The 13,171-nt window shown below is 42.7% G+C and overlaps 1 protein-coding gene across 19 annotated transcripts in view; it reads left to right on the top strand.

Moving 5' to 3' along the window:
* CTNND1 (catenin delta 1) overlaps nt 1-13,171 on the top strand; it is a 65,648-nt gene that overhangs the window by 36,514 nt on the left and 15,963 nt on the right. For 10 of the 19 annotated variants that reach the window (XM_021083019.1, XM_005660895.3, XM_013994309.2 and 7 more), the window contains 11 exons: nt 201-384; nt 1,484-1,601; nt 2,537-2,690; nt 3,096-3,113; nt 3,563-3,631; nt 4,704-4,831; nt 4,937-5,087; nt 6,237-6,429; nt 7,050-7,164; nt 8,076-8,163; nt 12,037-12,099. In XM_021083019.1, coding sequence (XP_020938678.1) covers nt 201-384; nt 1,484-1,601; nt 2,537-2,690; nt 3,096-3,113; nt 3,563-3,631; nt 4,704-4,831; nt 4,937-5,087; nt 6,237-6,429; nt 7,050-7,164; nt 8,076-8,163; nt 12,037-12,099 — 1,281 coding nt within the window. The remainder of the gene's footprint in view (nt 1-200; nt 385-1,483; nt 1,602-2,536; nt 2,691-3,095; nt 3,114-3,562; nt 3,632-4,703; nt 4,832-4,936; nt 5,088-6,236; nt 6,430-7,049; nt 7,165-8,075; nt 8,164-12,036; nt 12,100-13,171) is intronic. The other 9 variants (XM_021083025.1, XM_021083023.1, XM_021083020.1 and 6 more) reach the window with 1 other exon arrangement.

Below are 13,171 nucleotides of genomic sequence, written 5' to 3'. Positions count from 1 at the left end.
TTCTTAACCTGTTGAGCCACAGTGGAAACTCCTAAAATAGATTTCTTATCATGGATCACAAATAAAATCTTGAATATCATTGCAAGGTATTTGGTCATTGGGGAAGACTGAGAAATGCTGGAACAAAGGATTCTCTTTGGCATTCTTCAAATATATTGTCTTGGGTGCTGGAGAGCTACCTGATGCGTTGTCTCTGCCAGGAACCCTGTGGAATCTCTCATCCCATGACTCAATCAAGATGGAGATTGTGGACCATGCACTGCATGCCTTGACAGATGAAGTGATCATTCCGCATTCTGGTTGGGAACGGGAGCCTAATGAAGATTGTAAGCCACGCCATATTGAGTGGGAGTCGGTGCTCACCAACACAGCTGGCTGCCTTAGGTAACATAAGGGATCGAGGTTTTGAGGACTAACTTAAACTTCTTAAAAAACAAAATTAAATTCCTCAGCTTGTCATTCACTGTCCATTCCTCTGTGTTGCATACTATGATTCCAGCCTTTTACTCCTGTCTTTCCTGTCTTTCTACCCTGCCACTCCTCCCTTGTATACCATAGACACCTGCTCTGTTGGTTTACTTGCTCTTCCCATACATCTTCCTCACTTTGACTTTGTAGAATTTGGTAGACATTTGTTCAGTACCTACTGGGTATAAGGCAGTTTTCTAGTCCTGGGCTTGTGTTGTCTGTGTCCCTGCCTTCAATTATTTCAAGACGGGCTGTGATAAATAGAACACTAGAAGAATAGAGTGAGGAAGACCTCTTCTGTCTGCAGTGCCTTTCTTTGCTTATTTATTTTTTGAGGCTAAACTCAGTGCTTTTATTTCATGACTGTTTTTCTGATTTCTTTTTCTTTTTTTAAAAATTTTTTATTTTATTTTTATTTATTTTTTTGTCTTTTTTGCTATTTCTTGGGCCGCTCCCGTGGCATATGGAGGTTCCCAGGCTAGGGGTCGAATCGGAGCTGTAGCCACCGGCCCACGCCAGGGCCACAGCAACGCGGGATCCGAGCCGCGTCTGCAACCTACACTACAGCTCAGGGCAACGCCGGATCGCTAACCCACTGAGCAAGGGCAGGGACCGAACCCGCAACCTCATGGTTCCTAGTCGGATTCGTTAACCACTGCGCCACGACGGGAACTCCTGATTTCTTTTTCTCATACCCTGTAAATGTGCATTATATTTTTTCTCTCTTTGGGATTTACCCCTCTGTGCTCTGCCCCATTCTTCGTTTGTACTTCCATAAAAGATGGATCGATTCAGTCTTAAATTACTGTTGTCGGTATACTCCCTTGTGTCTGGTCCTGAAAGCAGGAACCATTTTGCTCAACTTTCTCTCAATTCCAGTGCCTTCCTTAAACAGGTACTCATTATTTGTCACAGTGAAAAGAGGAGCTGTTAAGGAGGCGTGTAGACGTTAAGGATATTAGGAGAGGCTTTCTGGATTTTAGTCATCTTGAAGCCTCTCTTTTTTTCTTCTCAGGAATGTCAGCTCCGAGAGGAGTGAAGCTCGCCGGAAACTTCGGGAATGTGATGGTTTGGTGGACGCTCTCATTTTCATTGTTCAGGCTGAGATTGGACAGAAAGATTCAGACAGCAAGGTAGGTTAGTGGGTGAGTGAATTCCATGTACTATAACCATGAGATACTCATAATGCAGACCTATCACCTCAGGCTTTCAAGTAACACCAGATACTGGTCTCTACTCCTTAAAGTGGGTATTCACCTTAGAAGAAAAATGTGTTTTTTAGAATGTCCTGCATCTATTTTTTTTTCTTCTTCTTTTTACAGCAGCCTCTGTGGCATATGGAAGTTCTGGGCTAGGGATTGAATTGGAGTTGTAGCTTGCAGCAATGCCGGATTATTAACCCGCTCAGAGAGGCCAGGGATGGATCCTGCATCCTCACGGATGCTATTTCAGGTTCTTCACCTGCTGAGCCACATCGGGAACTCCTGCACCTGTGTATTTTATTTATCTGTTTGTTTGTTTATTTATTTTTCTTTTTAGGGCCGCACCCATGGCATATGGAGGTTCCCAAGCTAGGGGTCAAATTGGAGCTGTGGCTGCCAGCCTACACCACAGCCATAGCAACATGGGGTCTGAGCCTCGTATGACCTACACCAAAGCTCATGGCAATGCCAGATCCTTAACCCACAGAGTGAGGCTAGGGATCGAAGAACCTGTGTCCTCATGGATGCTAGTCAGATTCTTTTCTGCTGAGCTATGACCGGAACTCCTGCACCTGTATATTTTAAAGCTGTTTAGCGATACTTCCAATTTTTTTCTAATTAGGAAAAAGTCAGAGTGACCTGAGTTTTGTGTTACACACCAAATGGTAGCAGAAACCTTCTGTTAGCCTGAGGCTACAAGAATTTTGAGGAGCCTTGGGCACTTAAGAGGTATTGTTAGAGAGGAGGATTGGGCTATGCTTTTGAAGATCAATATTTTAATACCTGAATTCTGGAAACTGTACTTGCTAGGAAATCACTGTAGTCATTCTCTTCTCTTATCGCACCTTGTATCTTCTGATCCTAAGCTTGTGGAGAACTGTGTTTGCCTCCTTCGGAACTTGTCATATCAAGTTCACCGGGAAATCCCACAGGCAGAACGATACCAAGAGGCACCTCCCAATGTTGCCAACAATACTGGGCCACATGCTGCCAGTTGCTTTGGGGCCAAGAAGGGCAAAGGTGAGTCTTGGTTCCTTGTTCCTTGCTCTTTAATGTAGGACGGGGAGAAGAAGGAACCCTTTTAGCATTAGGTATAAAATACTTGCCCAGCAGTGCAGGAATCTGCCTAGTCACGGGTATCTTTTGGCTCTGCTGCTGCTTTCCCTGTGTCGTGTGTGCTTCATCATGGTGGTGACGATGGTGGTGGTGGTGGTGGTGGTGGTGGTATAAGTGATTGGGCAGTGAAAGCTGAGAACGCAACTAATCTGGGGCCTTCTCCCCCATTCCTCCTTTGTGTTTCCTATGTTTTTCTTTTCCTTTCTGTTTTCCTGCTTATTTTCCCATGATCCTGTTGACACCTCTCTCCCGCATTTTTCTTCCTTCATTTCTCTCCTCTGCTTTCCACCTTGGGTGATGCACTGGAAGATGAGTGGTTCTCCAGAGGTGAGTGGAATCTTTTAAGGCGCTTACCTACTTCTAATTGCATGTTTCAGTTTTAGCTTCCCTGGTATTTCCTTGCCTAACCCTTCCCTGTGGATGCATGTAGGAAAATTCAGTTGAGGAAGACCATTGAAACAAGTTGAGCTCTTCTGAGCTAATGGCTCATAGCATGCTATTTCTGGGCAGCAGCCCCAGTTGTCAGAACCCAGGACAGTAGCAACAATCGTGGTTATCCTTGTCTACCCATTTGCTGCCTGTTTTCTGTTCTTGTTTCTGCATAGCCCCCTGCTGGGACAAGCTGGTAACCCTGGGTTTTTTGTTTCTTTTTTGTTTTTTGCCCCTCTTGATGCATCTCTGATCCAAAGTTTTTGACTAAAGAGTAAAAAAAGATACCAGGTAGACTCTTCTCTTTCTTAAACATTTTACCCTTTCCCCCTTTTTAATTTCCAAAGGGAAAAAACCCACAGAGGATCCAGCAAATGATGCAGTGGATTTCCCTAAAAGAACTAGTCCTGCTCGAGGTAAGCTCTCTTTTTCTTTTCAGGTTCCATGGGTCTCATAAACATAGTCCACAGATAAGTATTTGGCAGCCTAACAGTAGGCTATACAGTATGTTCACTGTTCCGTCTTTGAAGGGTTTGAAATGATGAAAGTGTTTGGAAACTTTAGTATTAGAACAGTAACTTTCTTTTCTTTTTCTTTCTCTCACCTTTTTTTTTTTAAGGGCTGAACCTTTGGCATATGGAAGTTCCCAGGCTAGGTAGGGGTCCAACTGGAGCTGTACCACTGGCCTATGCCACATCCACAAAAATGTCCAGATCTGAGCCGAGTCTGTGACCTGCACCACAACTCATGGCAATGCCCCTGATCCTTAACCCGCTAAGGGAGGCCAGGGAGCCTTTGAAAATTAGAGCAGTAAATTTCAAAGGTCTTCTTGTGGCAGCTATTCAGATTACTTGAGGATAAGGTCCCAATTGTAGTCTAGACCAGAAACTTACATGCCCTTGTTGGGACTTACACTTTACCTTTTGTAAGAAGTCTCTTTGTCACAGCTTGGATCTTTATGTTCATCAATACGATGAATCCAAAATTCATAGCTCTCCATAGATACAGAACTTTAGATATTGTTAAATCTCATGGATACCAGTCAGGTTCGTTATCGCTGAGCCACAACGGGAACTTAGATATTGTTAAATCTGTAAGTGGCTCTTTTACTTAATCATAGTTAAGGTGGGCAGGATGTTTCAGTTAAGTTAGAAATAATTCATTTGAGATGAGGAATCTTTAACTCTCAGTGCTATCGATGAGTAAATGAATCCTTTGAATCCCAAGCAAAGCCAAAGTAAACTGTGGGAGAGAAGAGGCTAGGAGGAAGGAGAGAAGGAGTTGCACATATCTGTTCTGCTCTTGCCAAGGATGAATTATTCTTGAGAAGGCATGGAGTCCAAGTTTGCTGTTGGCTAGGGGAAAGTGTGTAGGGAGTCCACTGGTATAGGAGCATAAACCCGTCAATCCAGAGTACTAACGCTGGACCTGAGCCTTGGTGATAGGTTCTGATAAGCATCCTCTGCTTTCTTGCCCTTTCTTGTGTAGGCTATGAACTTTTATTTCAACCAGAGGTGGTTCGGATATATATCTCACTCCTCAAAGAGAGCAAGACTCCTGCCATCCTAGAAGCCTCAGCCGGGGCCATCCAGAACTTGTGTGCTGGGCGCTGGACGGTGAGTACATTTTCAAAATGAATTTGGAGATGGGAGGACTTAGCTAACTAGTGTGCTGCCTGCCACTTGAAATCCCTTCTTCCCCTTTCCATGCGCTGTTTGTAGTATGGTCGATACATCCGCTCAGCTCTGCGTCAAGAAAAGGCTCTTTCTGCCATTGCTGACCTCCTGACTAATGAACATGAGCGGGTTGTGAAAGCTGCATCTGGAGCACTAAGAAATCTGGCTGTAGATGCTCGCAACAAAGAGTTAATTGGTAAGGAATTGGATCTTAACCATTACCTCAGTGTCTGGTAGAGTGCCTTTAATCCAGCAGGTGCTAAATAATCTGTGAAAGGGCTGAGGAAGGCTCCTAGACTTCCATAGTTTGTGAATCTGAGGGTTGGAGAGGGTTATAGTTTAATGGTTCTTTGGAAGGCAAGACGTGATGACTCTCTAAAAATAGAATAATGATAGCTCTTAGTATTTATTTAGCATGTACTTTGTTACTAGGGGTTGTTAAGCACTACTGAATGTTCTCATTTAAATGTCACTTTACAAGGGTCATTTTTTTTTTTAAATAGAATAAGGAAACTCAGGGTCAAGAATCTTTAAATTCATAATGACTATTCTATTAAATTATTGTAGAATTCAGCATACTATTTTCGTTAGAATATCTGAATTGACTATGTAGCATATTCGATATATTGAGATTGTTTGTTTATTTTTAATGGTCGTACCCATGGCATATGGAAGTTCCCAGGCCAGGAGCTGAATCCAAGCCACAGCTGTGACCTATGCCATAGCTATGGAAACGCCAGATCCTTTAACCCACTGTGCAGGGTAGGGGATCAAACCTGAGCCTTTGCAGATAGCCAATTCTTAACCTACTGCACCACAGCAGAAACTCCCAGATTGTTTTAATGACACCAAAGAAGGAGAGAATATATAAAAGGACAGGAAGGACAATATTCAGGTCCTGTGCCCTTTTGAAATGACAATCCTAGAGGAGAATGAAGTTGATTGAAATGGACAGTACTTGGGAGTTCCCGTCGTGGTGCAGTGGTTAACGAATCCGACTAGGAACCATGAGGTTACAGGTTCGGTCCCTGCCCTTGCTCAGTGGGTTAACGATCCGGCGTTGCCGCGAGCTGTGGTGTAGGTTGCAGACGCGGCTCGGATCCCGCGTTGCTGTGGCTCTGGCATAGGCCCGTGGCTACAGCTCCGATTCAACCCCTAGCCTGGGAACCTCCATATGCCGCGGGAGCGGCCCAAGAAATAGCAACAACAACAACAACAAAAGACCAAAAAAAAAAAAAAAAAAGAAATGGACAGTACTTATACTTGGTTAGAATCAGTATTAGGCTCCTTAGCACCTGACTTGCTGGTTTTCCCTGAATATATTCCTCCTGTCTCACTGCTATAGGTAAACACGCTATTCCTAACTTGGTAAAAAATCTGCCAGGAGGGCAACAGAGCTCTTCCCAGAATTTTTCTGAGGACACTGTGGTCTCTATCCTGAACACCATCAATGAAGTTATTGCCGAGAACTTGGAGGCTGCCAAAAAGCTTCGAGAGACACAGGGGATTGAGAAGTTGGTTTTGATCAACAAATCAGGGTGAGCTTAACACTTAGAATTACAACTGGAAAAATTTGAATATGAGAGGGGGTTGTTTGGAAGGGACTTTCTCCTTTGGCTTTTTAAGTTTATTTTCCCTTATTTACATGTGAAGTGTGAAGAGGTATTGATCTTTTTTTCTGTCTTGATGTTGATGATGTTTATGAAAACTGATAAGACTCTTACTTGAAACTTTTTTTTCTGCTTTTTAGGGCCACAACCGAGACATGTGGAAGTTCCCAGGCTAGGGGTTGAATCGGAGCTACAGCTACTGGCTTACACCACAGCCACAGCACTTTGGATCCAAGCTGAGTCTGCAACCTGCACCGTGGCCCAGGCAATGCTGGATCCTTAACCCACTGAGCGAGGCCAGTGTTCCAACCTGCATCCTCGTGATACTAGTCAGATTCGTTTTCACTGAGCCACGATGGAAACTCCCCAGGAAACATTTTTTTGTGTGTGTCACTGTTTGAGTTAAAATATTGGACTTGGGTGAATACTTGATCTTGCCCATTTTTGGATTTATATTCTTATGTTACTCTCTATAATATGAGTACAAATTCTCAGCTTCTTCCCTGTTCTCACATCTAAATTCCATCTGGTGTTACTTTCCTCAAAAGGAACCGCTCAGAAAAGGAAGTTCGGGCAGCAGCACTTGTATTACAGACAATCTGGGGATATAAGGAATTGCGGAAGCCACTGGAAAAAGAAGGATGGAAGAAATCAGACTTTCAGGTAGACTAACTCTTGGGACTGAAGCTTTCACTTTTTTTTCTTGGTCTTCTATCTTTGGTTCTTCTATTGCACTGTCACACTGATTCTACTTTTTTTTTTTTGCCTTTTTAGGGCCGTACCTGCGGCACATGGAAGTTCCCAGGCTAGGTGTCGAATCCCAGCTGCAGCTGCCAGCCTACACCACAGCCACAGCAATGCCAGATCTGAACTGCATCTGCGACCCTCACCACAGCTCATGGCAATCCCGGGTCCTTAACCCATTGAGTGAGGCCAGGGATCGAACCTGCATCCTCATGGATGCTAGTCAGGCTCTTGACTGCTGACCCACAATGGGAACTCCTACACGGAATCTACTTTTGATCCAAGTCTCTGTGTGTAGAGAAATTGTTAGTTTACTCTTCCCCTTAAAATGCTGCCTACAGTTCATTTGCTGAGATTGCTCTGGTCTTCCTTTGTCATAGCACAATGTAAAGGCTGATGGCAGTACAGGATCATGGTCCTTTTTATAAACCACTTTACTGAGGTATGAATGACGTTAGAAAAGGTGTGCATATTTAATGAATACAATTTCATGAATTTGGAGGTAAGTATATATCCATCCAACTAACAGACGATGGCCTTTTTGACTTTTCTCCAAATCTGCTGTAGCCCTTTGAAGAAGTTTTTGCCGGTTTCTGAGACTACATCTCTTTTTGTCAGTGTGTTTGTACCTTTGTAATCTATTCAGAAGCACAAATAAAAGCCATAATACCCTAGTTTCACTCTACAAGTATTTATTTAACCCTTATGAGTTACCTTTTGGTAAGAGTTGTATTTGGGAGTAGGGACCTAAATGTCTGAGCCCATTAAGGAGTAAGAGATGGGTGAATTCAGTACTCTGTGACATTATTGCGTTTTATGTTTGCTTCCAGGTGAATCTAAACAATGCTTCACGAAGCCAGAGCAGTCATTCATATGACGATAGCACTCTTCCTCTCATTGATCGGAACCAGAAATCAGGTACAATATCCAGGGGATATACCCCTCTGCTTTTTATTCCACCTGTTATTCTTCAGTGGGCTTACTGTCTAGTGAGATTGGATCTATATTTACTTCTGAATGGGCTAGTCTTTTGGTATAGGAGAGTAATACTTCACCTCAGGACTGTAACACAGAAGCTGGTAGCCTGAGTATTAGAAAGTAAGACAGGCAGTTAGCCTGTGGACCTAAAATGACCGGAGAGTGAACCTTATCTCTAAGATATAATTGGCATGTAGCCTTGTAGAAACGTTAAGATGTGCAACGTCATGATTTGATGTATGTATACAGGCAGTTCCTAATTTAGGGTGATTTGGCTTATGAGTTTTGGACTCGTGGTGGTGCAAAAGTGACGTGCGTTCAGTAGAATCTATACTTCAGATTTTGAGTTTTGATCCTTTCCAGGATTAGGGCTATTTGGTGGGACACTCTCTTACTGGGCAGCAGCCGCAGCTCCCAGTCAGACATGTGATCATGAGGGTGAACAGCCGATACACTTAACATCCATTCTGCACCCAGATAGCTCCCCCCCACCACTTTTAGTATAGTATTGAATAAGTCATATGAGATATTCAGCACTTTATATTATAAAGGAGGCTGAACCGAGCTGTAATGTTGGGTGGGTTAGGTGTATTAAGTGCATTTTCAACTTGTATTTTCAACTTATGATAGGTTTATTGGGACGTAACCTCATCGTAAGTCCAAGGGAGATCTGTATATTGTGAAATGATTATTTTTTTTCCTGTTAAATTTCCCTGCAATACCAAGTAATATATGTTTATTGTTGAAAAATTAGAAAATACGGACAAACCAGAAAAATGACAGCCACAAAAAATATCACTTATTTCTGCTATCCAGAGATAACCACAGCTATTCTGAATTGTGTCTCTTAAACACTGCCATGTGAGCAAGCACATTTCCCCCCAAAAGTCGAATCATGTATTTTGTTTTGTAAAATGTTTTTCAACAGTGCAGGTTATAACCCTTATTACCTTAATGACCCTTGGGTTTTGCCTCAATCAGGGTTCTTGAAATGTGATCGGAGGATCACCAAGTCTGTTGACATTTGTGCTGATGGTGCAGAAGCAGAGGTGGTGCTTTACTGCTGGGGGCTGAGCATAAACCAGAGCAGTGACACCAAGCCAAACCAGTCATTGTAGTCTTTGTTGCTATGTACTGTAGTCTTTATAAAAAGAGCCAGTTTCCGGAGATGGGGGGAGAGTCACTTAAGAATGTACTTGGTGGAGCTGTAAAATTTATTAATTTTATTGTTTCTACTCTCGAGTACACAGCTTTTTAATATCCTCTGTTGATGATATAGAGAGTACTCATGTAGCACCTTGCCGCATACCAAAGCATGATGGTTATCTTGAAGAAAAGCACTTGTCCTATTATTTGAGTTACAAGGTGGACTAGCCACCTTTTATTTATTTATTTTTAATTTAACACCATTTTCACTTAAATGACTGACAAGACACACTTTGCTTATTCAGACTTGGATATTTGACAGACATTTTCTTGAATGCAGTGAGCATTTAAGTTTGAGGAAAAAATAACTGACAGTACTTGCTACCTGAGTTTTCAAGTGAAAATTTTAATTTTGGAGGACTTGTTTGTATCTGAGGTGGTAACATCCCAATACTTATAACTTTTATATTTATTTTAAAAGACTGTGTTTTTTTGGCCACACCTGCAGCGTATGGCAGTTCCTGGACCAGGAATCAAACCCAAGCTGCAGCAGTGAGCCACTGCAGTGACAACGCTAGATCCTTAACCCAGTGTGCCACAAGAAAACCCTTTTACATGAAATCGGTGGTGATAGTGATGAGTGTAAAGTTTTGATAGTATCTCATGAAATGTTTTATCACTTAGAAGATATGTGTAACTCTGTGAACCAGTTGTGTTTTGTTTTGTTTTGTGTTTTGCTTTTTAGGGCCACCCTTGAGGCATATGGAAGTTCCCAGGCTAGGGGTCAAATAAGGCTATAGCTGCTGGCTTACACCACAGCCACAGCAACTCAGGACCCCCGACCCACTGAGTGAGGCCAGGCATCGAACCCGCATTCTCCTGGATACTGGTTGGATTTGTTTCCACTGTGCCACAATGGGAACTCCCTCTGTGAACCAGTATTTTCCACGCGACTAATGCATGATTTTCCAAATCCTGCATGAGTAATTGATCCATTCGGAGACAAGACAGACCAGTGGGTTTTAATTTAACAGAATATGAAGCAAGCATTAATTTGGATTCAGATTTCACATTGCTGCTAAAGTTAAAGGGACTGTTTGTTGAGTATTAGTGTACTATCAAAGAATATCCACAATTATCTGAAAGGACTATTAAAATTCACCTCCCTTTTCCAACTTCTTACCTGTATCAGGCTGGAGTTTCTTCATACAATTCTTGCAAAATAACATCACAACAGATTGAAAAGAGAGGCAGATATGGGAATTTAGCGACCTTCTCTTAAACCAGATTTTAAGCTGTACAAAAATGTAAACAGTGGTTTTTTTTTGTTGTTGTTGGCTTTTTTTTTTTTTTTTTTTGTCTTTTTGTCTTTTTGTCTTTTTGCCTTTTCTAAGGCCGCTTCCGCGGCGCATGAGATTCCCAGGCTAGGGGTCTGATCGGAGCCGTAGCCGCCGGCCTACGCCAGAGCCACAGCAACTCGGGATCCGAGCCGAGTCTGCGACCTACACCACAGCTCACGGCAACGCCAGATCCTTAACCCACTGAGCAAGGCCAGGGATCGAACCCACAACCTCATGGTTCCTAGTTGGATTCGTTAGCTACTGCGCCACGACGGGAACTCCTTTGTTTTTTTGTTTTTAAATGTCATGTTAACATGGAATATATTTATTTTTATTTTTAAATGGAATGTTTAAAATTTCTCAGTACTATAGCTACTAATATATGTAACCCACACCAATGAACACTCTTTGGATCCTCATAATTTCTTTCTTTTTTTTTTTTTTTTTTTTTTTTTTTTTGACGCCCCTAAACCATTATCAGGAAGGGGTGTATTCTATTTTTTTTGTTGTTTTTTGTCTTTTTTGCCATTTCTTGGGCCGCTCCCGTGGTATATGGAGGTTCCCAGGCTAGGGGTCAAATCGGAGCTGTAGCCACCGGCCTACACCACAGCCATGGCAACACAGGATCTGAGCCATGTCTGCAACCTACACCACATGGCAATGCTGGATCCTTAACCCACTGAGCAAGGCCAGGGATCGAACCTACAACCTCATGGTTCCTAGTCGGATTCGTTAACCATTGCGCCATGATGGGAACTCCTGGATCCTCATAATTTCTAAGAGGATAAAAGAGTGCTGAGACCAAATAATTTGAAACCTAATGGCTTAGAGTGAATGGTTTCTTTTCTTTTCTTTTTTTTTTTTTTTTTTTTTTTGGATTTTTAGGGCCGCACCCACAGCACATGGAGGTTCCCAGGCTAGGGGTCCAACTAGAGCTGTGGCTGCTGGCCTACACCATAGCCACAGCACCTCGGGATCTGAGCTGAGTTTGTGACCTATATCACAGCTCACAGCAACGCTGGATCCTTAACCCACTAAGCGAGGCCAGGGTTCGAACCTGCAACCTCATGGTTGCTAGTCAGGTTTGCTAACCACTGAGCCACGACGGGAACTCCAATGGTTTCTTATATTAGAGTCTATAGGAAAGGGATCTCTTTAAGTCCCCTGAGGGCTTTGTCTAGAGCCAGGCACTTGTGGGTGTGTGCTCAGTAAACATTTGAAGGGTAGGGGGGTGGCGGAGGACAGATGAGAGAGGAAAATTCTTAATGATGAATATAGATTTTGAAGAGTTGGCCTTTGACCTGGATAACTTTCTGACTTCCTATAGATAAGAAACCTGATCGGGAAGAAATTCAGATGAGCAGTATGGGATCAAACACAAAATCATTAGGTAGGTGACTAATTCCTGCCTGAGGATGTGGAGTAAGAGTTCATCAGGGTGAGGAGAACTGTGCGGCTCTGCGGTTCTTTCCAGCACCCTCAGCGTTTACCATCCTGGGAGAGCACTGCCAGGACATTTCCATTTGGAGGAAGGCGAGGAAATTTAGTAAAAGCCGATTCATCTCCTTTTTTCTTCATTCCCACATCTCAGAGGTTTAAAGAAAAAGTCTTCACATGCCTCCCCCAGTACTACAGAATCAAGTTTGTGTCCTAAACGGTTGCTCATAGCCTTTCAGTCTGACCCTAGGTTCACTCTGTCTTTTCTCTGTATACTCTGTTCGGCCCACCAAGTCTACTTTGCTCTCCTCTTTACTCTGTACCTTTAAAATTTTGCTCATGTAATAGCTCCTATTGGAACATCCTTCCCATTTTCTCTCTAAATTGTTTTCATCCCTAAAATCTCAGCTGAAGTCCCATCTCCTTTGTGGGGTCCTTCCTGACAATGGCAGTACACTTGACTCTTTTCTCCTAATTCCAGTGCTTTTCCCAGACAGAGCTTTTCAGTTTAGCTTTATTACCATGTGTTATGTATATTGCCTTCACAATTAGATTTAAGTTTTTTTTAATGATTTTTATTTTTCCATTATAATTGATTTACAGTGTTCTGTCAGTTTCTACTGTATAGCAAAGTGACCCAGTCATTCTCACACACACACACACACACACACACATTCTTTTTCTCACATTATCTTCCATCATGTTCCATCCCAAGTGACTAGATATAGTTCCCTGTGCTACACAGCAGGATCTCATTGCTTATCCACTCCAAATGCAATAGTTTGCCTCTATTTAACCCCAAATGCCCAGTCCATCCCACTCCCTCCCCTTCCCCCTTGGCAACCACAAGTCTCTTCTTCATGTCCATGAGTTTCTTTTCTGTGGAAAGGTTCATTTGTGCTGTATATTAAATTCCAGATATAAGTGATATCATATGGTATTTGTAGATTTTTTTAAGCCAAGGACTTGCAGACCTTAATGCCTTTCTGGAGCATTTGGCAAAGCTCAGTGCCCAACAGAGGTGC

The sequence above is a fragment of the Sus scrofa genome, chromosome 2 (assembly GCF_000003025.6).
Source record: "Sus scrofa isolate TJ Tabasco breed Duroc chromosome 2, Sscrofa11.1, whole genome shotgun sequence".
Classification (NCBI taxonomy): domain Eukaryota; kingdom Metazoa; phylum Chordata; class Mammalia; order Artiodactyla; family Suidae; genus Sus; species Sus scrofa.
This window is presented reverse-complemented; position numbering and strand designations above follow the sequence as displayed.